Source organism: Lissotriton helveticus, chromosome 12 (genome assembly GCF_964261635.1).
Source record: "Lissotriton helveticus chromosome 12, aLisHel1.1, whole genome shotgun sequence".
Taxonomy (NCBI): domain Eukaryota; kingdom Metazoa; phylum Chordata; class Amphibia; order Caudata; family Salamandridae; genus Lissotriton; species Lissotriton helveticus.
The window spans coordinates 6,873,280-6,901,208 of record NC_136073.1 but is presented as its reverse complement, the minus strand read 5'-3'; the positions used below and the strand labels follow the sequence as shown (position 1 = coordinate 6,901,208).

At 46.5% G+C, this 27,929-nt stretch overlaps 1 protein-coding gene across 8 annotated transcripts in view; it reads left to right on the top strand.

Moving 5' to 3' along the window:
* The window catches only part of ARHGAP45 (Rho GTPase activating protein 45), a 182,127-nt gene that overhangs the window by 135,943 nt on the left and 18,255 nt on the right, over positions 1-27,929 (top strand). For 4 of the 8 annotated variants that reach the window (XR_013603644.1, XR_013603643.1, XM_078669838.1 and 1 more), the window contains exons 13-20: positions 5,423-5,613; positions 6,092-6,234; positions 6,998-7,096; positions 15,193-15,303; positions 16,653-16,822; positions 18,794-18,982; positions 19,275-19,412; positions 21,501-21,721. Coding sequence is in view for 4 of the 8 variants with exons in the window: in XM_078669838.1 (XP_078525964.1) it covers positions 5,423-5,613; positions 6,092-6,234; positions 6,998-7,096; positions 15,193-15,303; positions 16,653-16,822; positions 18,794-18,982; positions 19,275-19,412; positions 21,501-21,721 (1,262 nt within the window). In the remaining 4 variants the exon portion in view is untranslated. The remainder of the gene's footprint in view (positions 1-5,422; positions 5,614-6,091; positions 6,235-6,997; positions 7,097-15,192; positions 15,304-16,652; positions 16,823-18,793; positions 18,983-19,274; positions 19,413-21,500; positions 21,722-27,929) is intronic. The other 4 variants (XR_013603646.1, XR_013603645.1, XM_078669839.1 and 1 more) reach the window with 1 other exon arrangement.

Here is a 27,929-nt window from a genome sequence, read left to right as displayed (position 1 = left end):
GTACAGAAATCCAAAGATGCAGGCCCTCTGTGTCTTCCATCCCTAGAGGATGTAGGTCTTCTGTGTCTTCCATCTGTAAAAGATGCAAACCTTCTATGTCAGAGAAATGTTCTGCCCTTTATGTCTTTCATCCCTATACGATACAGGTCTTGTCTTTCATCCCTACAAGGCGCAGGTCTGTCTTGTCTTCCATCCCTACAAGATACAGGTCTTGTCTTTCATCCCTACAAGGTGCAGGTCTGTCTTGTCTTCCATTCCTACAAGATACAGGTCTTGTCTTCCATCCCTACAAGGTGCAGGTCTTCCTTGTCTTCCATCCCTTCAAGATGCAGGTCTTCCTTGTCTTCCATCCCTACAAGATGCAGGTCTTTCTCGTCTTCCATCCCTACAAGATACAGGTCTTGTCTTTCATCCCTACAAGGTGCAGGTCTTCCTTGTCTTCCATCCCTTCAAGATACAGGTCTTCCTCGTCTTCCATCCCATCAAGATGCAGGTCTTCCTCGTCTTCCATCGCTACAAGGTGCAGGTCTTCCATCCCTACAAGATGCAGGTCTTGTCTTCCATCCCTACAAGATACAGGTCTTGTCTTCCATCCCTACAAGGTGCAGGTCTTCCATCCCTACAAGGTGCAGGTCTTGTCTTCCATCCCTACAAGGTGCAGGTCTTCCTTGTCTTCCATCCCTACAAGGTGCAGGTCTTCCTTGTCTTCCATCCCTACAAGGTGCAGGTCTTCCTTGTCTTCCATCCCTACAAGGTGCAGGTCTTCCTTGTCTTCCATCCCTACAAGATGCAGGTCTTGTCTTCCATCCCTACAAGGTGCAGGTCTTCCTTGTCTTCCATCCCTACAAGGTGCAGGTCTTGTCTTCCATCCCTACAAGGTGCAGGTCTTCCTTGTCTTCCATCCCTACAAGGTGCAGGTCTTGTCTTCCATCCCTACAAGGTGCAGGTCTTCCTTGTCTTCCATCGCTACAAGATGCAGGTCTTCCTTGTCTTCCATCCCTACAAGATACAGGTCTTGTCTTCCATCCCTACAAGGTGCAGGTCTTCCTTGTCTTCCATCCCTACAAGGTGCAGGTCTTGTCTTCCATCCCTACAAGGTGCAGGTCTTGTCTTTCATCCCTTCAAGATGCAGGTCTTCCTTGGCTTCCATCACTACAAGGTGCAGGTCTTCCTTGTCTTCCATCCCTACAAGATACAGGTCTTGTCTTTCATCCCTACAAGATACAGGTCTTCCTTGTCTTCCATCCCTACAAGGTGCAGGTCTTCCTTGTCTTCCATCCCTACAAGATACAGGTCTTGTCTTCCATCCCTACAAGATGCAGGTCTTCCTTGTCTTCCATCCCAACAAGATACAGGTCTTGTCTTCCATCCCTACAAGGTGCAGGTCTTCCTTGTCTTCCATCCCGACAAGATGCAGGTCTTCCGTGTCTTCCATCCCTACAAGGTGCAGGTCTTCCTTGTCTTCCATCCCTACAAGATGCAGGTCTTCCTTGTCTTCCATCCCTACAAGGTGCAGGTCTTCCTTGTCTTCCATCCCTACAAGATGCAGGTCTTCCTTGTCTTCCATCCCTACAAGGTGCAGGTCTTCCTTGTTTTCCATCCCTACAAGGTGCAGGTCTTCCTTGTCTTCCATCCCTACAAGGTGCAGGTCTTCCTTGTCTTCCATCCCTACAAGGTGCAGTTCTTCCTTGTCTTCCATCCCTACAAGGTGCAGGTCTTCCTTGTCTTCCATCCCTACAAGATGCAGGTCTTCCTTGTCTTCCATCCCTACAAGATACAGGTCTTGTCTTCCATCCCTACAAGATACAGGTCTTCCTTGTCTTCCATTCCTACAAGATGCAGGTCTTCCTTGTCTTCCATTCCTACAAGATGCAGGTCTTCCTTGTCTTCCATCCCTACAAGATACAGGTCTTCCTTGTCTTCCATCCCTACAAGATACAGGTCTTCCTTGTCTTCCATCCCTACAAGATACAGGTCTTGTCTTCCATCCCTACAAGGTGCAGGTCTTCCTTGTCTTCCATCCCTACAAGATGCAGGTCTTCCTTGTCTTCCATTCCTACAAGATGCAGGTCTTCCTTGTCTTCCATCCCTACAAGATACAGGTCTTCCTTGTCTTCCATCCCTACAAGATACAGGTCTTGTCTTCCATCCCTACAAGGTGCAGGTCTTCCTTGTCTTCCATCCCTACAAGGTGCAGGTCTTCCTTGTCTTCCATCCCTACAAGATACAGGTCTTGTCTTCCATCCCTACAAGATACAGGTCTTCCTTGTCTTCCATCCCTACAAGATGCAGGTCTTCCTTGTCTTCCATCCCTACAAGGTGCAGGTCTTCCTTGTCTTCCATTCCTACAAGATGCAGGTCTTCCTTGTCTTCCATCCCTACAAGATGCAGGTCTTCCTTGTCTTCCATCCCTACAAGATACAGGTCTTGTCTTCCATCCCTACAAGGTGCAGGTCTTGTCTTCCATCCCTACAAGGTGCAGGTCTTCCTTGTCTTCCATCCCTACAAGGTGCAGGTCTTCTCTGCCTTTCATCGCTACAAGGTGCAGGTCTGTCTTGTCTTCCATCCCTACAAGATACAGGTCTTGTCTTCCATCTCTACAGGGTGCAGGTCTTCCTTGTCTTCCATCCCTACAAGATGCAGGTCTTCCTTGTCTTCCATCCCTACAAGGTGCAGGTCTGTCTTGTCTTTCATCCCTACAAGATACAGGTCTTGTCTTCCATCCCTACAAGATGCAGGTCTTCCTTGTCTTCCATCCCTACAAGGTGCAGGTCTGTCTTGTCTTTCATCCCTACAAGATACAGGTCTTGTCTTCCATCCCTACAAGATACAGGTCTTGTCTTCCATCCCTACAAGATACAGGTCGTCCTTGTCTTCCATCCCTACAAGATGCAGGTCTTCCTCGTCTTCCATCGCTACAAGGTGCAGGTCTTCCTTGTCTTCCATCCCTACAAGATGAAGGTCTTCCTTGTCTTCCATCCCTACAAGATGCAGGTCTTCCTTGTCTTCCATCCCTACAAGTTGCAGGTCTTCCTTGTCTTCCATCCCTACAAGATGCAGGTCTTCCTCGTCTTCCATCGCTACAAGGTGCAGGTCTTCCTTGACTTCCATCCCTACAAGATGCAGGTCTTCCTCGTCTTCCATCGCTACAAGGTGCAGGTCTTCCTTGACTTCCATCCCTACAAGGTGCAGGTCTTCCTTGTCTTCCATCCCTACAAGATGCAGGTCTTCCTTGTCTTCCATCGCTACAAGGTGCAGGTCTTCCTTGTCTTTCATCCCTACAAGATGCAGGTCTTCCTTGTCTTCCATCCCTACAAGATGCAGGTCTTCCTTGTCTTCCATCCCTACAAGATGCAGGTCTTCCTTGTCTTCCATCCCTACAAGATGCAGGTCTTCCTCGTCTTCCATCACTACAAGGTGCAGGTCTTCCATCCCTACAAGATGCAGGTCTTCCTCGTCTTCCATCGCTACAAGGTGCAGGTCTTCCTTGTCTTCCATCCCTATAAGGTGCAGGTCTTCCTTGTCTTCCATCCCTACAAGATGCAGGTCTTCCTTGTCTTCCATCCCTACAAGATGCAGGTCTTCCTTGTCTTCCATCTCTACAAGATGCAGGTCTTCCTTGTCTTCCATCCCTACAAGATGCAGGTCTTCCTTGTCTTCCATCCCTACAAGATGCAGGTCTTCCTCGTCTTCCATCGCTACAAGGTGCAGGTCTTCCTCGTCTTCCATCCCTACAAGGTGCAGGTCTTCCTCGTCTTCCATCCCTACAAGGTGCAGGTCTTCCTCGTCTTCCATCGCTACAAGGTGCAGGTCTTCCTTGTCTTCCATCTCTACAAGGTGCAGGTCTTCCTCGTCTTCCATCGCTACAAGGTGCAGGTCTTCCATCCCTACAAGATGCAGGTCTTCCTTGACTTCCATCCCTACAAGGTGCAGGTCTTCCTTGTCTTCCATCCCTACAAGATACAGGTCTTCTCTGCCTTCCATCGCTACAAGGTGAAGGTCTGTCTTGTCTTCCATCCCTACAGGGTGCAGGTCTTCTGTGTCTTTCATACCTCCAAGAAGCAGGTCATCTGTGGCTTCCATCCCTAGAAGGTGGTACTACAAACATGTCCAGCCTTTGTCCGAAAGGTGGCATTCGAATCTCCGATAAACAATGATTTTTATTTCTTCGTGTCTCTTTTTTAAGTCCTGTAACCTCTTGGAGTTTATTGGTACATGGTGAAGAAACTGTGTTCCACTGATGAACATTCAATCACTTGAAGTTTCAGTAGCCAAGAGAGGGTTCCCCCAAGAGCACCACTACCCGACAGATCACCCCCTCAATCTCCCATTGCCACGACTTACAGCCCAGATACTTTTCATTTGAAGATGTGGACACATTTTATCTGAGCCAAGGTGGCTTCAGTTACCCCCGGATACTTCCTTTCAAGGAGGCAGTTGGTCTCCACACATGCATTCGGCAACCACTTGGCTCTCTGTGCCCAGGACATAGGATAAAGTCATGGTTACAGTGATTTTGTTCCTTCTTATCTCCCGTTCCAAACACTCTGGCCCACTGTCCCCTGCTCTTTGTCAGAGCCGTCACATAATATACTTCTTACCAATGAGCACATGGGTGAGGGACCTCCATGTAAGCAAAGAACAGTTGACTTAGAACAACATGCACATACAGCAATGGCTGCCAATACTTTGGTTCTCAACAACTTCAAGATGGTGTTTTCAGCCTCGCTCTTGGGTGACAGAGTTACCAAGCACTGGCACCTGCTCCGTTGCTCCCCACCAGAGGGGTATAACAACAGCAGGAAAGAAGGGACAATTAGATGCAACAGTGTGATCAGGAATGTTTGACAGAGTGGAAACTAACAGCACTCTGGAATACGGACACTTGTGAGAAACTAGCACTAGTCAACAAAGTGAGAAACCGCCACGGGTCAGCAGAGTGAGAATCTGGCACTGGTGAGCATAGTGAGAAGCTGGTACTGGTGAGCAATATAAGAACCTGGCACTAGGTAGCAAAGTAAGGAAGTTGCTGATGAGCAGTGTGAGAAACTGGCAGTGCTGGGCAGTATGAGAAGTTTTTATTGGCAGTTGGATTGAAGCGGACTACGGTGGGCAGTATCAGGAGTTTACAGTGGGAGCCACACAAGTGACACCCACTGGTGTGCTGATCAATAACCTGCTGCAGTTTTATTCCGGCTAAAGTACTCTCACTCTGGCACCGCCCCTGAAGGTTGTTTGCAGTGTTTACTATTAAAACATTAGGATCTAGTACAAAAATAAGTCACCCGCCAGCCGTAGCCCTAGGGTTCAGATGAATTCTTGCAACAACACCAAAAGTTCTAAGATGACCAGCTCTGTACATGTACATTCACACACAGTGCACAGGTTGGTTCCCTCTAACCTCAATATCCGTTCCTTCTAGGCCACCATCTCCTATTACCAGATCATGCACATGCAGACGGCCCCTCTTCCGGTGAACTTCCAGACCCTGTGTGAGAGCAGCAAGCTGTACGACCTGGGCCAGCAGTACGCCTCCTACGTCAGGCAGCTGCAGCGAGTGGACGACCGCGAAAATGTCTACGACTTCGAACCATACACACCTCAGGTTACGTGGTAAGAGGAACCATGGACGGATGCTGATCACAATGTGCTTGCTTCCTAGAAACATTTTCCTTATAGAACCAACTCAATCCTTGAAATATCAAAGTGTTTATCTATGATTTTAACACATTCCTTAGAGAAAACAGCTCCTGGTATGTTTCTCAGAGAGAAACCATCTTCTCCCTCAGTTCTGAGGCACGAGTGCCTCTGGCACGTTCCTCGGAGAGATGCCTCAGAGTCCATTCTTCAGCATCTGATCTGCAGCCAGAACATCCTCAGAGAAGTGCTGTCTGCAGCAAGGCACACTGAGGAGCTCAACTTCAGAGTACAACCCTAAGTCTTGTCAAGGTGCTCTGCTTATTTATGACTGCTCTGAATACTACTTTGTCCGCCAGCTAATCTGATTTCTCACAATAATATCAGACCACATGACAGTTAAGTATTACTTTTCTCCTGTCAGTGACAATTAATTGCAAAATGTCTTTCTCAGGTCTCCATGGATCCGGCAACGGAAATCCAGCTTCAACACCAGCGACGTGGTTGCCCAGAGCAGCTCCGATAGCAAAGAACCTGGAGGACTCGAAGAGAAGTCAGCGCCTAGGGACCAGAGCAGCACTAACGTAGAGCGAAGAGGTCAGTTCCTATTGTTTACATTCTGGTAACTTCCCAGGGAGGCTGAGCACAGAGCGGTGGCAGGGGCTTACGAAGGGCCACAGACCCATGGCTTGTGTGGGCCAGAGGGAGGACCAGATGGATGTCACCATTCGAGCACCTGATGAGGCGGCTGTGAAGTGCTAGTTAGAAGACAAGGCTATTGGAAGAAGCTTACTGGGACCAAGAACTTAACTGCCCATATTTCATTAAGGACTCTCTGCTGTTTAGGACTCTCTGCTGTTTAGGCGGGGGTGTGACAAAACCATCTCTAACAATAAGTGGGATCTCAGGCTGTATTTATTTTCTTACAGAGGATTTAATTGTGCACCACTTGTCACTGACATGTGACATGATCTGCTTCCCTCCACTGCATCTGCAGCATTGACTGGAAGCCTCCTACCCAGAAGGTACAGTGATGCGAAGTCTTGAGCTACCTCCGATGGTGGGCTGACTGAGGCGCAAACCTAATACTTCCCGGTCAGATCTGTCAGTCAGTAGCCATGGGTTAGATACATATGCTTTTGGGGATATGATGTCCCAAGAGCGGAGCAGACTTCCAGCATTGAGCGGCGTAGCTCTGACTAGTGGGAGCCACTCCGGACATGCTGTCTTTACATCTCAGGCTCAACCAGCACTGACCTAGTCCTCCCTCTAAAATGCTGTATATAGATTAGGCATAAATCACTTCCTACTCTAGCAGACTTCTGCAGGGCTTTAATTGATCCCCTGGTTTACTCTTCAGGTGGGAGAGGGCACCAGGTTCACAAATCCTGGCCCACAGCCATCAGCGACACAGAGAGTGCTGGAGGCAGCAGCAGGAACTCCGCATCAACGCACTCAGGTACCGCATGCATGTCCCAGCATCACCCACCAGCCGCACTTACCCATGTTAACCTTCTCTCACCCCTCAAAACTAACCAGACAGGGGGCCCGTCTTCTAGCAGAGATCCATTTTCCCCTGCTCTCTACCAACAGCAGTGTTGACCACAGCATGCATGGGAAGAGTGTGGCCGACGGGATCAGCAGCACCAGCAGGAGGTGAAATCTCAGTCTCTCCAAGATGGCAGTAGTGTTTGCTTTCTAACCCTCTACCTGCAGAGAGGCTAGGAGAGTGGGTGCTGCAGTGGCAACCATAGAATGGCAATCCTTTGCCTACAGGAACGGGTGGTACAAGGTTAACTCTGAAGGCGGAGCACAGATAAAACGCTAGGTCTGTGGCACTGAAGGATAGGATTGCCCCACAAGCTTTTCAAGAGATGGTGATGATTGGTAGCTAAGGTGGCATGGGAAGAAAACATTTGCCTCAGTGGCATTCGGGTATTTAAGTGAACTGAAATAAATTGAATTTATGCTTAAAATTAACACTATGGAATGAATGACTAGAACCTAAAGAATAGCCGTGCACCCAGGTACATAGACCTACACATCACTGAAGCTCCTCTGAAGCACACCTAACCACCGGCCATCTCTCAAAGCCCACATAGTCCTCTGAACCGGCTTGCCTCCCTTCCTTCCTTCCAAGATGGCTCAGCGCATCTAGAGAATCCATTTTTCAATACCAGAGTACGCTGCCGTAACTCCCTTGTGTGATAGGTGTATTTTTCAAAACCCTGTAAGCATTTTATAAACATATAGATTAAATGCAGAATGAAGAGCCTTAATTCTGTTCAAAGAAATCTGGGAAGTAATCAGAGAGGGGAGTTTGGTGCATGGCAGCCATGAAAGGAGAGGGAGCTTCCACTCGAAGGGGATCTGGCTCGCGACAACCATGATAATACGGCGAGCCACCCTTCTCTTTAGTGGGCATGTGGAATGTGACAGGGCAGCCATGAAAGAATTAGAAACACCATTCACTTTAATGGGAGCCCGGCACTTGGCAGAATGTAGACCGTTCATTACTTTACAATGGGAAATGTGGCCTTGTAGCTGTGTTAATATAGACATACGTTCTCGCTAATGACAGCGCAATCAGCCAATGGGAAGCCTTTCATCTCTCTCGATGGGTCTTCTTCCAATATTCATAGGCACTGAATATCTCCACCCAGGGAAGTACAAAACACTCTCCCAAATGTAATAATAAACACTTCAAATCCTATGAAATGCACAATTTGCTTCAATTTTTTAAAGTAGATTTGAGATAAAAACAACTTATTCCTATTCTGCTTTTGGACATTAGAAATTTTCTGCGAGAAATCTCCAAAGCTCTAAGGCTGAAGCAGGACTAATCTGCTTTAAGTTTCCAGCCTTCAACTCAACGCGCTTCAATTTCAGCAGCAGCCCGCGGAGGGAGGATTTTTCCCCTTAAGAAGTGGCACAGTCGCTTTCTTCGATAGGTCTTAGACATGTTTTGACTTGCAGACTTTCACTGGGACTATACTGCGGTCTGCCTCAAGTCGCGCCTAGGGTCTCGGACTACGGCTTCTCTAGACTATTATTGGTGCCATGTGCTTTTTTGACACCCTTTCAATTAAACATTTAGAAATTCATATGTCTGGTTGCCGTTATTGGATTTTTATTGTTTGGGATTTATTTTACTCATAACATTTGTTTCTTTATTTAAAAATTGGTTGCAGAATTTGATTTAATTTGTTTTACTTTTTCTATTGCATGTGCACTGCTTAAGTACTTCCCACATTGCCTCAGATTTAGTCCGGACTGCTTCTTGTCCCGTTACCAGGGAATGAGTAGATGTTTATTTAATTTGTGTGACAAATAGCAGGAGACGGCTTCATCGTTTGAGCAGGACGCTTCTCACCTCCAAATTAGATTCCATTTTCCTACACCTGTAGTATGTTCAAACACATACAAAAGAAACTGTTTGAAGGTTCTTTTCCTAGCTAATGCTATTTTATCTTATTCAGTGTTAATGAATATCAATGAAGATCCCTTGGTAGCAAAGATAAGTTTTGCAGTGTGAATCTTTTTTTGGATTCGCATGCTATGTATTATTCGGCTAGCTAGTGGGTCTCCCTGAAGTCTGCTCTTCTCTCTTTTTTTCCCCCTTTGGGCGTCGTCGGCAATTTGAGTTTAAACACCTCTTCGTGTGATGTCAGACGTATGCCCCAGAAATTCCTCGGCGCAGGTGCCATCTCCGGATTCTTTTTTCTGACGATGGGCCTGGATGCCTAAATGAGAGCTCCGGAGTCGAGGAAGAACAAATTGCAGGAAAAAACAGTTTTTCCCTCTGAAAATCACTGTCTAGGGCGGAGGATTGGCAGTGACCAATATGGAGAAGAAAGCACCGGGAATACACCAAAAACCACTGAGGAACACAGAGGAGAGAAGATCAACTTAAGAAAACTACATGGTTGGACAATGAGAAAGATGCATGGGGCATACCTCATTTAGAGTCTGCCACAAGTGTCACCACAAATACACACAGATAGACACACACCAGGTCTGTAACCTCTGTCTCCCCAAAGACCACAGCGTTGGGGATTGCCCGGCGTGTGTAGAGCTCCTGCCCAAAACCATCCGGTTTCTCATCAAGAGACCTGCCTTACGTAAGGGGAAACGTACCATCAGATTCCCTCATCATAGCAACGGCAAGAAAAGAGCAACTACACCCACGTCTACAAGGCGAGGAAGAGAATAGGTATGGTGGGGAGGAACTTAAAAAGGTCAGCCGCGAAACAGTGGCGGACAGCCAATTAAAATGCCCTACTAAATTGGAATGCTAACCAACAGTGGAACAAGATTGAGGGGTTGATAGAACACCTCAGAGAGGAATTTAAAAAGAGAACAAACGCAGTGTTGTGGGAAGGCAAGACAATCACCATCACAGGCCTAAAATCTGCCCTGGATGACACAGACACAGCAGGAAGACAGCGCTGTACGGCCACAACCCTGCGCACACATGCTGGGCGGAGAATCTCAGTATTCAAACAAGAAGTTCAGTCAGCCATCATCAATACGCCTTTCACAAGAGACAGTCTATTTGGAGAGACAGTAGAAGAAGTGTTTTAGCACATGAAAAAGGACAACGAGACCGCCAAGGCAATGGGGGCCCATCAATACAGGGGAAACTTGCGAGGGAAGCATGGACCAGAAAAAGAGGGCTACTTCAGCTACACACTTCCCACACGCTACAGCAGCAGCAAAGTGAGCCCACCACCGCCCTCCAATGGCAGTACCACTCAAGCCGATCCTTTCACTGAAGGGGAAGAGGCAACTCCCCGAAAGAGGGAAATCACACGACCAAGTGACTGCCCACAAGGGACCCTCCTACACAAGCCACCAGTAGGAGTAGGCATCAGAGGATTCTTACAAGAATGGGAGATAACTGCCTCCAGCAAATGGATGCTGATCATCGTAAAATATGGCTACTGCACAGTTAACAAAGACACCAACACAACCAAAGTTCGAGATAAGGACAGACCAACTACGACGACTACAACAGGCAGTGTAAAAGTTGTTAAGCTAAGAGGCTATAGAATTAGTTCTCCAGATAGAAAAGGCTCAAAGGAGTTTACTCAGACAACTCCATGGTAGCGAAACCAGACAAAACACTAAGACCAAAACTGGACCTGAGGTCATTAAACAAATTCATAAAAACACAAAAATTCGAGAGAGCAGTGCTACAGGAGGTCATTCCCCTGATATAAGAAGGAGTCTATATGGCAATCATAGATCTCAAGGACGCCTACCTCCACATACCAGTAAACAAACGTCTCAGACAATGTCTCACATTTGTAATGAGCAAGACAACCAATTAAAAGTGTTACCATTTGGAATAAAATCCCCACCACGAGAGTTCACAAAATGCTTAGCTGCGGTAGCAGCACACCAAAGGCATCAGGGAGTACACGCCTACTGATGGACGACAGGATGGTGAAAGCAAAGACAAGCAGACAATGCAAAAAGAACATCAACATGCGATAAAGAACTTACACACACTACATTTCTCCATCAACTACGAGACGTCATCTACGATTCCAGAAAAAAGGAAATATTCCTGGGAGCAATTTTGGATTCCAAGCAGCCAAAGCAAGACCACCGGACAAGAGGATCGAAGCGATCACAGAGCAGAGTCACAGTTACCAAAAGGAGCAACGTCTGACGAAGAGTGCAGTGGGAAAAATGATGGTTTCCTGCATTCCACTGGTACCGCATGCAAGACTGCACAAGACCAATACAAGAATGGGTCCAGCAGCAATGGTCACAGTCAACCCAGAGTTGAGATGATCTAGTGATTGTTAAGGAGAAGGTTCAGAAAGAGATGCAATGGTGGAACCACAAAACTCCAACAGCGGGGAAACAATTCACACTATCACATTCCTATGTGACCAACACAACAGATGCATCCTACATGGGATGGGGAGCTCACATGGGCAAGCTCAGCGTCAGAGGTATCTGAACTCCAAGGAAGTAGTGCAGCACAAATGTGGTGGAGCTAAAAATGTGTTTTCTGCCACTGAAGGCCTTCCAGAAACTTGACAGGGAGAGCAATCTTAACTCAAATGGACAACACAACGACAATGCACTACTTGAACAAGCAAGGTGGGACACGATCCTACCTCCTATCAACCCTAGCTCAGGACATGAGATGGGCAATAGCAAACAAGGTATCAATAGTAGCAATACACCTAAGCGGGCAGGCTAAGCAGGAAGACAAACACCACACACGAGTAGGAACTAAAACAAGAAGTCAATATAGATCTTCCAGATCTGGGGGACACGACAAGTGGATCTTTTCGAAACACAAAATAAAAAACCTTTGCTTCCAGGTTCTACCGCCCAAACTCACTGGCCAGGGAGAATTGCTTACACCTTACCACAGATTCCAACGATATTGAAGGTAATTCAACAGTGCAGACAGGAACAAGTCAATCTGATCCTCATAGACCCTCAATGGGTTCGACAGACACGATTTTCAGACCTCGTGGAAATATCCCAAGGGCAGTACATACCACTCCCAGCACGCCAAACCCTCTTAGGGATACAAGAGGGACAAGTGTGGCATCCAGAACCAAACACCCTCTACCTAACAGCATGGCTCCTGCGGAATTCAAAATTTGGGGAACCTCACGCTGCCAAGAAGGGCGATGGCGATCTTAAAAGAATCAAGGTGGTCAACAACAAGAAAATGTTATAGCAACAAATAGAAGAGGCTCCAACTGTGATGTTATAGGCCAAAGATAAACAGAGACTGGACACAAAAGGCAAGAAGTCATTAGATATTTGACACTTCTTCTAGACAGACAACTCTCCTATGCCTCTCTTCAAATTCACCTAGCAGCCATTATAGGGGACACAAGAGGCACACTGGGTAGAAGTGTCTTCACCACTCCAGTGGTGAAGCACTTCCTAGGAGTGAAGAAAATAGCACCCCCAAGATGCGTGCCAACGCCTACATTGGAACTTGAGTGTGATGCTCACACAGCTGATGACGTCACCCTTTGAACCAATGCAGAATGCACAACTGAGGTTTCTAACTCTCAAAACTGCCTTTCTCATCAATACAAGTACTCACCACTCTAGAGCCATACCTAGGGATACATAGGGAGAGGGGGATCATGAGAACAAACCCATGATTTGACCCAAAAGTAGTAGCAAACTTCCATGTAAATCAAGCAATCCACCTACCAGCCTTCTTTCAACAGCCTAAAATGCAAGCCGAGTGAGCATTGCACAAGTTGGATGTACAAAGGGCAATTATGTACTATTTGGAGAGAACAACGGGCATCAGAAAAAGATAACAATTCATGTACCCTTCGCACACGCGAGGAAAGGACTCCCAGTCACCAAGAAAACAACTGCTAAGTGGATAGGTTAAACAATATAATGCTGCCACAAGGCGGGGGAGTAACCCCGACAGATAAGCCAAAGGCGCATTCAATAAGGAAAAAATGGTGCAACACTCACCTTCTTAGGCAGCGGAGCGTTAGAAAACATTTGCACAGTGGCTACATGGTCATTGATACATAACTTAACAAAACACTACTGTGCAGACATTCAGATCAACCGAGAAGCAGAAGTGGGACAAAGAGTATTGAAACATGTGTTTGGAAATACATGCACCAAACAACAAAACCAACCCACTTGAAGAAAAACAGCTCTGTAATCAATACACAGCATGTGAATCGAGAAAAGATTCACATTGCAAACCGAAATGGTTGGTTACAGGTAGTAGTAGTTTTGCAGCTTGAAGAATTGTCTGGATTCACATGACACCCACCCACCTCCACCATTAGAGATGTATTTACAAACTAAAGAGAACGCTAGCATCCAAAAAAGGAAAATAATCTGAAGATGGCAACTGCGTAGAGGGATTTCCAGGGCATATGTCTGACGTCACACAAGGAGGGGTTTAAACCCAAATGGTCAACAATGCCCAAGGGGGTAAAAAAACAGAGAGAATTCCAGGAGACTTTACCAGACCCAACCATTAGATGATGGAATAATGCACAACACGTGAATCCAGAAAATTCACCAAGCTGCAAAACTGCTCCTACGGGTAAGTTACCATTTTGTTACTTACTGTAACACTGGTTCTCTATCAAGAGTATTTTCATTAAAGTCATACACAACCCTCCCTCCTCCCCAACAGGGTTACAGAAATAGTCTCAGATCTGCCCTTAAGGTGCTATGGGCATTCAACGATCTGTCACAAAGAATTGAAAGGGACTGACAGTGTGGCCATCGGTCACTGAGGGGCATGTCAGAACAAAGGGCGGCTAACGCAGCCTTAAAGTGACAGTTTTCTTTTTTGCTTCACAAAAGTTGCATGCCTAAGAGACATTTGGTTTTTTTCTCTTTTGAAGAGAAACATATACAGGTTTTAACTTTTTGAAGCTATTTCCCTCAGTTTTACTGCATTCCTGGTTAAGTAATGGAGTTTTTTTTTATGTATTCTTGTATGCTGCCTTTTTAAAAGGATACAAATATGAAGTCAATGGTACCTTTGATAGGCGTGGGAGTGTCTTTATAAGGAGACTGTCGTTCTCCCCATTTTGAAGTTGTTCCTGGACCCCTAGAATGGGAGTGTTTTGAATTCAATGAAGATTCCCTTGATCGAGAACTAGTGTTACATGTAAGTAATTTCATCGTCACCAACACTGGATCTTATAATAGATTCACAGGCTTGAATAATCCCAGTTGTCAACCGACATAACCTAATGTTCTGTTGATCTCATTCTGCATCAAACATAGAACGCAGAGCCACCAGAGCCTGAGAATCAGTAGCCATGATGGAACGGGGAGCCTCCATTATCTTCAGTGGGAATCTGACCTAAGGCAGCTAAAAGAGCCTCCCACCTCTTAGATGTGAATCCATAAACCAGGAGGTAATGATTCTACCCCCATCGCTTGAAGTGAAACCATGATCCGCTCCAGAAACTGGTGATAATTATTTATAGGTATCAGAATCACACCTGAACGATCACCCAAATATTTCAATTGCCCGTTTACATATTTAAAAATCTCATTTACTTTAAATCCTTTCACACTCAAACCAAAATTGTATTCTTGGCCACATAAAGCTGATGGGAGGACTCCTAACAAACTAAATAAAAATCACTTCTTTTTAATGCCACATGGTACCCCTCTCCCCAAGGTTTCAGCTGCTATACAGTCACAAACATGATCTAGGCACAGGGGAAACCTGCTTACAAGGAGAGGACATCAATGCAAGTGTTGTTCCTCATAAGAGTTTCTGGAGGCATGTACATACAAAAATAAGTATTGGCAGCTGGTTCTTCCAAATTCCTCTCCAGCTGTATGAGGGAGCTGTAACATGTTGTAATGATTGATGTCTGAAATATAGCTGTTGTTGCAACAAAAACTGTAGGGCTAGGCTCTCCAAGTGCTGTGAGCAGGCAGCTTCTCTAATCTCCGAATACATCAAGTGGGCGGGAATGTAAGATTGTTCTGCAGCATTCAGGTCTTTAAACGAGTCCCTCTCCAGAGAGGATGGATGTAAAGTGCTGTGTCTTTTAGGTGACTTTTCCGGTAAGATTTCACTGAGGCCCTCCAGCGGCGCCCTGTCATCAAGTGAAGACCTGGAAGAGAAGGACGGCGGCGCTGCCACTACCACTGATCGGGATCAGAGTACGTGGGGCTGGTGACAGGGCAGTAGCCTGGCAGGGCAGGGCATATGGTACAACAAACTTATACATGTCTGGATGGGGGGGCACAGAGACCTCTCAAAGAGCAGGACACAGGACCTCTCCCAGGGCAAATCACAGGGTGGAATACCTTTAAACAGAGCAGAATGTGGGGCACGATCACCTCTTAGAGGGCACAGGCCCTCTCGCTGGGCAGTGTGACGGACAGAGTATCTGCAGACAAGGTAGAACGCATGATGAGTAAATATTGTACAATGACTATAGACAAGACATGGTATAAAACCTCTCACACAAGAGGGCAAATGGTACAGTAACTTCACACAGGGTAAGATGTAGTCACAGTGACCGGTCACTGGTCATATGATCTTACAAGACAGGGTTAAGTATACACTAACTATAGACGAGTCAGGACACATGAGCTCTAGATTAAGATACGTATAGACAAGGCAAGCCCCTTGACCTCTGACTGCACAGGGCAGAATAAGTTGTGAGGTACAATAACTGCAGGCAGGGCATGGCCCAGTGAGAAGCAAGAAGTAGAAAAACTATAGAGAAGGTAGTGCACATAAATCATGAATAGTCACTCTAGGCAGAGGCGGATGTGTGACGCAGAGACTTGAGATGAGAAAGGGCATGAGACTCTGACGCACAGGGCCTAGGGTAGAGTAGCTGGACAGTGAAGGATGAGGGCTGTGAAACTTCAGAAAGCCTCTGACTTAAAGGGCACAGGGTATATCATTGTTTGAGACAAATAAGAGCACTGGGTCAGAGAATTCTAACAGGCCAGGGCTGAGTGCATACAGCCGTCATGGGGGTGCAGCGACTGCATAAAGGGGATCAGGTTTTATCAGTTCAGATGGAACAGAGCTAGAGACAGATGGCATACAGTACTGTTGCTTCTGTTAGAGCAGTTCATGTGACCTGAGAGGACAGGGTGTGGGACACAGTTGCATCAGAAAGGACAGGACACAAGACCTTTCGGAGGATAAGGCATAGCTACAGTCATTTCATAAAAGAAGGATGGGGGGGCACGGTGACTTCAGAAAGGGCAGTGACTACCTCCTCTCTCAGGTCACAGCGTAGGGTAGAGTGACTTGAGACACGACATGCAATTTTCACAGTTACTTCAAATGGGGCGGCATGGGCATTTTAGGCAGGCTGAATAGAGCCTGGGGGAAGGGCGACTGCACAGGCGAGCACAGACAAACCATGGCTGGACTTTAGAGGGCAGTGTGTCGTCTCTGATGTAAATGGCGTTTTAATTTGTGGCAAACATTTACTTGTAACATGAAAGGTTATTCTCTGAACTGTTCTTTTGAACACCCTTTTCAGGTATGAATGGAATGGACCCAGAGATCCCTGTGCCGCTGCCCACAGGGCCCTTCAGGAACATGGGGTTATCCAAGGCGGCGCAGACACACCGGCTGAGGAAGCTGCGCACTCCCTCCAAGTGCAGGGAGTGCAACAGCTACGTCTACTTCCAGGGAGCAGAGTGCGAGGAGGTATGGAGTAAGGGAACAAGGACCCTGATGCAATGGGGCGGACGAACCATATTCTTCCAATAACATTGCTGTTGGAACCAAGTGCGAGATCGACACTTCGCCCCGGTGCTCTTACAATCCCTGAAAGCTCCAGACTAGATGGTAGCCCCCCTCTCCCAATAATCGCAGTGAGGTGGTGGGAGGGAAAGGCTCCAAGACTAAAGACCATTTTCCAATACCTACTAACTTAAGCACCATCCCGCTCCATTTCTGACCGCCTACTTAGGGCTTCTATCAACTTTCTAAAGAAGGTTCACTGCCAGAGCACAAGTGGCCAGGAAAAACTGACAATGTTTTGCCATCCCAGAATTACCGTTACTGGGAGGGCAAAATCAGAGACATGTATATAATGGGAAACACAAATGTTTGGCCACATAATATGTGGAAGCTAGTGTTTCCCCACAGTCTTTCACAAGGAGATTTCAGCTGCAGGAATTCCGATGGCCATGGTAACTTATGTTACCAGGCTCATTAGAATTTACAGGTCACTTTTAATGCACCCCTATAGCGTTCAACGAATACACCAGAATCTAGACAGTAATGTCAAACACCATAATGGTGATCTGGCATTGCTGAAAACTAGAATATAGAAAACTCACACTGAACTAATTTTCCATTGGATCTTTTTTATAAAGGAATACCAGTTGTATTGCTTTCCCTTTTAACCATCCTGTACTCCTTTCCCGTTCACCTACTCCAGACCTTTGTTTTCCATGCCGATGACGCCAGGGCAGCCTTCACCCTCTTCACGTGCCAAGATGCAAACTGAGTCCCCTTTCTGTTTCTATCCTCAGAAACAGAAAGGGGACTGAAGCGTCAGAGTCTTTCGCCACAAATGCGTTTCCTGGCGCTGGCTTAGGATAGCAGCTGATCATGTGCGCGATCAGTCGCTGGTGCTCTAGGATGGAAACCCTGCACAAATGTGATAAGCCTCTGGAAAAGTGCTACGGCAAAGTATACACAAAGGCAATACCACAAGTATCACTCAGGTTTCAAAGTCTGAGTACTGCGGCGGGTGTGATGAAGGCACACATCTCCTTTCCCTGTCCCACTCAACGCACTCTTAACGGTGCAAGTGCACTCCTGTCTTTCAGGTTTCAACGTAGGTACACGCGTCTATAAATAAATGTACCAGCAGGAACACTGCATGCTCTGTTAAGTAAAGGTCGGCAATTCGATTTGTCTGCTTATCACTAAAAACATATAGTTATTCTAAGACTTGGTAAAAAGTTGTCCTTGCCTTACCAATGTTCCCAACGCGGTATTTGAAAATCTGGACCTCAAGAAAGAAGACTCATTACAATTTAAAACCACAGTAGTAATCAACATTCTACCTTGTTTCTCTCAATATTGCTTAGGCCCTCTCTGACCCAGGTACGATCTACCCTAACAATCACCTCATCCTGTCCCCTGCTTCCTGACCCCGGTCATGTGCCCTATGGCCACACTATCTACTGTAGTCACTCTAGCCGCCCTTTCCTTCCAACATTCACTGACTTTACTCACAGCCTTTTCTATTCACAATGGTGACTTCGATGTGCTGTACTCACACAAACACAACCCTCTTCACGACACCGGCGCCGTACACTTTAACATCTATCTTCAAGGCCCCTTTTCCGCTCCTCATGCTGCTTGCTCATGTCGATGGCTTCTCCTCTTGTATTCTGGGTCCTTCCTGGACAACAGAGGCCCCTGCTCCTCCTCGCCGTGGGTCCTGGCCCCACATATGCGAATTTGATGATGCCCTATTTTCTCTTCATTGCACTTTTTTACCCCGGTGCCCCTTCTTCCCCAAAGGTCTTCTGCTCCAGGGGCACCTTCTCTTGACTTTGGAGTTCTTCTCCATGTCATTTATGCTTTCTGATGGCCCCACAGTATTTTCTGCCCTTTGGTCACTCTCTTCTGCTCTGAGTGCCTTTTCTCTCTCCACAGTGTTACCTGGCTTGTCACAAGAAGTGCCTGGAGACCCTGGCCATCCAGTGTGGTCACAAGAAGCTCCAGGGCAAGCTGCTGCTTTTCGGAAGAGACTTCTTGCAGGCGTCGCAGGAGAGTGCTGATGGGATTCCATTCATAATCAAAAAGTGCATCTCAGAGATAGAGAAGAGAGCCATGAAGATGAAGGTGATGATGGGTGCTCGCTTACACTCCAGTTTCTCCCACCCCCTTTACAGGAACTATTTCTCACAGCGTCAACAGTGGGCTTCTCCGCCCTCCCCAGAGCTGCGTTCACAGTGAACCCTGGGTCTGAGATATAGAGCTACAGCCTCCGCTGGAGTATACTTTTCTTTTCATTCTTGCTTATGGGAATAAAATAACCTGGTAGCAGCAGCGGTCCCAGTGGGAGGCCGTGTCCTTGTATTCTATGTAACCATGGTTTCCATGTACCAATAATACTCTGTTTTCTCTCACACAGGGGATATACCGTGTGAATGGGGTGAAGACGCGCGTGGAGAAGCTATGTCAGGCCTTTGAGAACGGAAAGGAGTTGGTGGAACTATCCCACGCCTCGCCTCATGATCTAAGCAACGTCCTCAAACTGTACTTACGGCAGGTAAGATACTGCAGGAGGGAGGGCTGCAGGACTTACTAAGAGGCATAGCTCGCTTCTGAGCAGAAATGCCAACTAGAGCATGATCCAAGGGGTAGTACTCTATGCGCATACAATGCGAGGCATAAATGCAAGCGCCAGCAGTCTTAGAACAAAAGATGCAAGCTGAAAAAGGCTGCAAACATCAGAGGCGCACAGTGCAAGCAAGTCCTAGTGGAACAGCATGATACAATTCTTGCAGTTCACACATACACACTGGAACTGAGCTTCAGTGACTCGAGCAGCTGTAAAAGTAAGATCTAGCGAGAGGGGCAAACATGGGACCTAAAAGAGAAAACACGATACAGGCACAATTTAAAACAACCATGTAAAACTGGCCACATCACAGTTCAGTGGAGTTTTGGAAGACAAATGTCATTAATGTCCTGTAAAGAAACAGGCCTTTTGCAGGTTTAGCACCTGCTTTTTGCCCCCATTTTGACTAGTAGGCACTGGTGTAATGGCTCAGAAATGCTCTGAGCCCTGGTAAACAGGACTCTGTGCATGTGCTCTTACCCCTAAACGCGTGCATGTTTAATTGGCGTGTCCCCAATTGGCAAAGCCTAATTTACTTGTAAATCCCTAGGATATCCTGATACTTTTAGGTCTCTTCTGGAGCTTAGCCAGCCCCACCTTCAGCTTTCAGTGTACTGTAAGTTGTTTTGGAAGTGGCTTTCTGTGAAATCTTAATTTTTCTGGACCAGAGAAACCTTTCCTCTGTTACTATCATTGTAACTGACAGAGAGACAAAAAAAATCTCTTTTCAAATCGTGCGCCAAGTGTGGTCTGAAAAATACCTACAGTGATGACCCACACGAGAAATGCATTTGTCGTCTTTATCGAGTGTTCAAGGCTTTATGATGCGACATGTACAAAAACCATTCCTTCAAAGACTCTGAAGGATAGAGGAGGAAGAGAGTGGCCCTCTATCTACTGGAAAAGAAGACCTGACTCCTCCTAAGGTGGATGCCCCCTGATCTGAGAATGATTCTGTCAAAAGTGCTCCACCAAGCCGCTTGAGAAAATCACTCTTTGGTGTTTTTTGATTTGGGGGAAGAGGGCAACTACCAGACGCTTTTAAACGTTACTATACAGAGGCCAAAGTCCAAGTGTTTTGGGGCTTACAGTGGAATTCTTACAAAATTTCAGTTTCATGATTGCATTTGGCCTTCCGAAGGAATATCTGGCTTGTTTTAAAAGCAGGAAGACATTGCTGGCACTTTCAGAAAAAAGCAAAACCTAAAACAAAAGCCAAACTTATAATGAAAAGGAAACGGCTGAGAGGATACATGCAATGATTGATATTAAAGAATACAACAAAGGGCACTCCATCGATTGAAACATTCCCCCTCTCAGCCTACGGCTTATAACAAAGGCTTGAGGGTTAAGGACGACCTAGGATGGATCGTTACGTCTAATCAGTTTAGTGAAGGAGGGCAGGTCTGAAACAGTGGCTTTAAAGAAGGGAGGCATTCAAGATGGGGAAGTACATGGGAGTTGGGAAAAGAAGGGGAGTGCAGGGGGCTAGGACAGGGGGAGAGCATTTCCTGGTACTTTTTTCATTTTTAATGTTCAGTAAACACACCTTACCATCGTTAGCTACTTTTTAAATGACAACAGTTACTATAATTTCTTTGTCTGTAAATTTTATCTAAAATATGTAAAATGGTTTTTAACTCCCTTTTTTTAAAAACATAGACCAATTACTTTGGGGGAATCCTATCAACTGCTGCTTTCCTTGTATAATGAAGAATTAATTTGTCGCACTAGCACTTTTTTGAGAATTGCCGTCCGAGCTCGTAAAATGATGGACAATGCCTGAGTTTTTCTCTGAATATTAATTTGTAAATCTGTCTGATGTTTCTATGGCTTCATTGATTTTATTTGGATTTTATAATAATTGTGTAAATTGTGTATGTGCTTTTATGAATTCTTGGAGTTCGAATAAAGATTTATGAACTGAACTATAATTCTGCTTAATTTGGCCCTTAAGACTCTACTACAACTCACTTCAGAACCAATGACACCTGTGCTTGTCCTCCCTCTCTTCAGCTTCCAGAGCCTATCATGCCCTTCCGCCTGTACAATGGCTTGATGGGCGTGGCCAAGGAGAGCCTGCAGGCTGGTGCTGGAAAGGCCCCCGAGCTCGTGGACAAGGGGCCCGAGACGAACCAGGAGGTTACTGCCATGGTGACGAAGCTTAATGAACTACTGCAAGACCTGCCGCAGGAGAACCGCGCAACGCTGCAGTACATCATGCAGCACCTGAAGAGGTCAGAGTCCCAGGTGATGGGGGGAGGGTCATTGACAGGAGGGAGACACCTACTGGGGTGAAGTCACTGCAGGAAGGGGGTGGGGTACTCTGAGCATTATCAGTAAAGGCAACACATAGTAAATCAAAAATCAAGAACAAGCCGCGTACATACAACCATAGACTCACAGGTGGAGCTATTAATTATTCACAGACTCTGCACATCCCAACATCTGGTGGTTGGTCTTAGGAATTTTGAGTTTTTCCCAAATCTTATTTTTTTTAGGACTTGAAGGTGGAAAGGTCATAAAGCACACAAACCTAAAGTTGCCCTCCAAAAGGGTTGCTAATGACTTCATACAGGACATTAGTGGTAATATATTAAATAATGTATCATCAACATTATCAATAATATTTCTTTGTTTCGACATCTGTTGTTATTCAATGATAGTGTGTCAAGTCTGGTTTTTATTGGTACACATGAATAAGTTACTTATCTTCGGATGCGCTTTTTCTGAAACCACGGATTGTCTCTCCGGGTATCTCCATTGATAATCATAAGCCCTGAATAGTCCCGCCCACGGGCATGGATAACGAAGCACGTCTTTGTAATATATATTCTGAAGCGTAGATGTTCACCTTTCTTTAATTTATATTTAAAGGAGTCGTCATATACAATTTTTAAAAAAACAGGAACATTAGCAGGAGCTGTGTAATCTGTCCTTTTAAATCTCATTCACAAACTTTTTATAAAGGAAAATGTTGAAGAAGGATTGGACAATGTAGACTTATAAGCTGCAGCTCTGCAGATATGAAAAGAGACTGTGCCTTTAAGGGCTCGCAGTCCACCAGTTTCCCATGATGCCCAGTAGGGGGGCGGTCTCCTCCCCCGTACTGGGCGGGAATCTTGGAGCACTGAACTTGGCATTTTTTGGCTTTGGCCTTCAAAAGTTTTTCTCAGAAATTTTTGTCAACGCCTTCTCTTGGGGGTTTTCAACATTTCCAGTGTTTTTCTGTCATTTTCTGACAGATATATTATTTTTCTAGTAACAAAAAAAATGCCAGCCTTATTTGAAAAGTGCCCTGCTTGTGGCGGAAAGAAGGCCAAATAAGACCCCATGGTGTGTGTATGATCTGCCTTCCCGATAGCCAGGTCCCTGACAGATGTCAGCACTGCAAGAGCTTTTCTAGGCGTACTCTGAGGGACAGGGAGAAGGTTTGCCTTCATGGAGCTGAAGAGCAACACAAACAGGAGGAGGCGTAGTCTGACGGTGAGAAGTCACAGGAGCGATGAGAGGGTCAGTCCTCTACCAGGGCTCTCGCATCTTTTTCTGAGGACTCCAGCAGAGGGACATTTCAGGTCATTGAGATGAGGTATGGTGCCCACTTGCTTGCCGTCAAGAGCTGGGTCAATGTCGAGAAGATGACATTTGATGTCAAAATACAATAGGTCGACGTCAAAGGATTCCAAGACGTCAAGAGGTCTGTTGATGTCAAGTAAGAGGGAAATCAACATTTTAGCACTACAGACCAGCGGAGGGGGTCAGGAGATCGAGACCAAGAATATTGCCCTCAACTTTCAACTCAGAATATTCCACGGCGTACTCGCCATCGTCGCCGACCCTTATTCCGGACTCTATGCAGCTTTCGCCACCTCAACCAGCATTTTCAGCGCCTATGCCACGTATTTTGCCTCCACCTATTCCTCAGACAGACACCTTTGGGAGATTCCTCTCTGGCGAGGCCTCCAGCTCCCCTTCCGAGATCGAGGTCTCCTCAATCCAGATCTCTCCATAGATCGTGAACACGAATGACTCCCAGACATAGTCGTCAATGTTCTAAGGCACTCCTCATCAAGACGCTCCTCTAGGCGCACTCAGATATCATCCTAGGTCCAGGTCCAGAACTAGGTCACGATCCAGAGAGGAAGGTCATTATAGTCCACCACTTCCTCTAGTGCTGGAAGAAACTCACCAACACTGATGGATTCTTGCCAGCCAAGGGTCTCGCCAGTTGATGACATCAACACGTTTCAGGAGGTGCTTGTACGAGGAGCTACAAAACTGAACATTTCATTGCCTGCTCCTTCAACGGCTACATCAGTGATTTTTGAGACTTTACCAACGTGCAGCATCAAGACCCCTTCTACCCCTAGTTTCAGGGTTATTTGAACCAGCCACAGAACATTTCCTTACGCCAGCTGCAGCCAAAGCAGCTCAGTCTAGGCTTCCGAAAAATATAAGCCTCTGGAGCAGGACCCGTTATTCCTGCGGTCTGATCATCCTCCTGATTCAGTTGTTATCTTGGTTGTAAAGAAAGTACATTCTACTTCTTCATCCTCAGTTCCACCAAAAGAAAGCAGGAAACTAGATTCAGTAGGAAGCAATGTATGTGGCACAGTTTCCAAAACCATCAAAGCAGCAAGTTCATCTGCCCCGTTAGGTAGGTAGGACAGATCCTTATGGGACTCCCTACTGCATTTTGGTAAACACCTCCCAAGAGACTACAGAGAAGACTTCATCGAAATTATGAATGAAGGCATGATGGTCTCGAACCAAGTGATTATTGTTGCTGTTGATTAATCTTTGCTGGCAGCCCACAGCTACTGTCATGGATTGGCCCTCAGATGACATTCTTGGCTTTGTCTCACAGAGCTCAAGCAGGAATCTCAGCGGAGAATACTTAATCTTTTTTTCACCAAAACACTTTGTTTGGGAGTCATGCAGATGATGAAGTTGCTCGAATGAAGCACGAGATGGAGACCTTGAAGGTAGCTGGTCTGGAGAAACTTAAGGCGCAACATAAGCAGCCTTAGAAGCTTTACGAAAGGCGTTTCTATCCACAGAGGGTTAAGATCCCTCCGTGGTTGCAAGGACACAACCAACAGCAGCATCAAAGAACTCTCCAGCAGCACCAAGGGAAGAGGGGGCCACCAACCTGCCCAAGCAGGAAAGCCTCCTATAGGCTCCAAAACAACCAGCCTCTGCTTCCCCTTCCGTTACCATCTCCGGTAGGGGGAAGTATTTCTCATTATCTAGCAGATTGGAAACCAGAATATTTGTCTATGCATAGCTAGACTGGCTTAGCAAGACGTCAACGCGTCACAGTCCTGTTCTCTGTGTTCCGGAGACAAACACAGGTTGCACACTTCGTGTGAGTCGGTGTGCGGGTACTTTGCGTGACATTGAGGGCAGAATTTGAAGGGAGTTCGTTCCATCGACTGCGGGTCGGACCGACGCGGGTAGGCCTGACGGCCTTCCGCGAGCTTTCCAATAGAAAGATAGTTTTTAATAAGTAAATACGATACGTGAAAAATGGGAGACACGATCGGAAATAATACCGTTAAGGGTAAGTGTCTTGCGCATCGAGGGAAACCGAAGGAACAGTGCCTGTGCGCAGCAATTCACATCCGAACCCGATGGCGGGAAAAAAACAATCTAACAATGGAGTTGATGCCCATGCGCACTATCAGCGAAAGGAGGAGTCACCTACCTTGTGACTGGAAAAGACTTGTCGAAGAAAAACAAAGTGCAAACCTCCGGACCCAACACTAGATGGCAGCAGTATGCCAGCATGTAATCTACAGCTCACTTGCCTAGAACAGAAAGTTTTCCCTCCAATACGCCATCCCTCTACTCCTTGGGAATTGAACATAGCACTCTCTCCTCTCATGGCATCTCCTTTCGAACCCATCCATAAAGCCTCATTACAATTCCTTTCTTTTCTTGGAAGGCTGCTTTCCTAGCTGCCATAACGTCAGAACGTAGGGTTAGTGAGATCCAAGCTTTATGTTCTCACGGACCATATACAGTATTCCAAGCCAGTAAGGTGGTTATGAGGACTCACCCAAAATTCTTACCCAACCCTGTTTTGGATTTTCATATTAATCCGTCCGTTGCTTTGCCTACTTTCTTCCAGGACCCTTCCAATCCAGCAGAAAGAACTCTCCACACTTTAGATGTTAGATAAGTCAAATTTTATCCAGACAAAACTAAAGACATATGCAACTCTGATAAATTGTTTGCAAACTATGGCCCTGTACGTACAGGTTGAGCTAAGTCTAAACAATCTATATCCAAGTAAGTAGTATCTTACATCCTACTATGCTACCGGAAAGCAATTCAAGTTGTCCGGTAGATCAAACGCTTATTGCACTACAGGGAAAGCAGCTACAGCTTTGATGAGGAATATTCCTATTGTTGAAATATGTAAAGCGGCTACGTGGAAATTGGTTCACACTTTTGCCAGACACTACTGATTGGACTCCGATGCGAGAAGAGATACTCGAGTAGGACAGACTTCCCTGAAATTTCTCTGGCCCTAGCTTTCTCTATTGATCGTCTTTTTTCTCTTCTACAGCAGTTGGTAGGGATGGGCTTGCTACTCTATTCAGTGCTTATGATCAATTGAGATCCCCTGAGCGAGAAGGAATTGATTCTTACCTGTAATCCTGGTTCACTTAGGGGAATCTCTGTTTAAATCATAAGCAACCCTCCCTTCTCCCTGATGGAAGAGACAGATGATTAATAGACAGTCTCTTTGCCTAAGTAATGATACTGTTTGCTCGGTTAAAAAAAACTGAGGTAACTACCACCTACTGGGAATGATGGGTTATTGGGGGACTTTGAGTCTCCTTTCATATCTGCAGCCTACAAGTCTAAATTGTCCTCTTCCTTCACCATTTTCCTTTTGTAGGAAGCTGGGTTTCTGCTGCAGTAACCCCCCACTTTTTGCCAGACTACTGATGCACTTTGACTTGACGTGCCCTGATTCCTTGCGAATCAGGTTCCTACGGCCTGAGTTATTTCCCAAAACTGTACCTTGTACCGGCAATTGGCACCTCTCTGGCCACACGACAGTACCTTATAATGGGTACCCAGGGCACTGTGGCCAGGGAAGACCTCTAAGGGATGCAGCACTTATTGTGCCCCCCTTATACGCCCTGTACCTTAACACACACATACACACACACAGCCATTGCAGGCTGTGTGTTTTGGTACAGAACAAAGTGAAGAGTCGACATAGCACACATCCCTGTGTGTCATGCCTACAACCCACTGCCCTGGCATCGGTCAGCCAACACTCTAGCTGGGTGCACTATACCAGTGGTGAGGGTACAGGGGTATGAGCCCTGTACCCCTACAGTGTCTAAGTCCATTCTTAGACATTGTATGTGCACTAATGCCATTAAGAGTATATGGTGCTGGGAGTTTGTCATTACGAACTCCACAGCACCATCATGGCTTTACTGAAAACTGGAAGTTTGGTATCAAACTTCTCAGTACATTAAACCCACACTGATGCCAGTGTGGGATTTAATGAAAAATGCACTCAGAGGGCATGTTAGAGATGCCCCCTGAAAAACGACCAGCCTCTGGTGGGTTCCCCGACTGGTACACACCAGCCTGACACCGCAAGATATGTTTCTGGACCCCGGGGTGGGAGCCTTCACTCCCTGAGCCCAGAAACAAAGCCTTTCATGGGCAGAGGTGTTCACACCTCCACCAGGACAGGAAGAGCCATCTGTGGCAGGGGAGCTTCAAAGGCCTTGTTGCCTTCATAATGCAAACCCCAGCCTCTCCTGCTATCAGGAGCAGGCCCCCTTCCTGTCTCCCCTCCAATTCGGCGGGAAGACAGGCAGGAAAAATTAGCACAGCCGAGGTGTGCCCACCTCTGCCAACCCCACTCCTCAGGTGGGAGAGGCTAGATGAATCCCACTCTTCCGTGCCTGCCATCTTGCCGATGGCAGGCACGCTCCCATCAGGATTAGGGATTGTGTCCACTCCCCACGTGGGGTGAGCACACCAAGGGTGTAGTCACGCTAAAGTCAGTAGCCCGTTGGCTACTGGTCTCAAGACCCCTAAAACGTGCTCTAAATATAGTATTTAGGGGGCAGCACTGAAAAAAGAAGACAAGAATCGACAAGAAGAAGAGAAGGAGAAGGACCGAAGAAACCATGCTGAAACTAAGAAGAGGAGGATGCTCACTGTCTTGGCACCAGCCCTCTTGGTCTGTCTCTACCTCGAACCTGCTCTAGCGAAATCCCGGTGTGTCCTGCAGCAAGCAGCCTCAAGAACCAGAAGGCCCTGCCCTGCCTTCCACGCCAAAGACTGTCTCCTGTGAGCACCGGATTTGCTTAACCACAGACTCAGGCCCCAGCCAAATCCACAAGTCTGCACCACTTTGCACCAGACGCCCACAGCCCGAATACGAGTGGCCCAACCCCACGA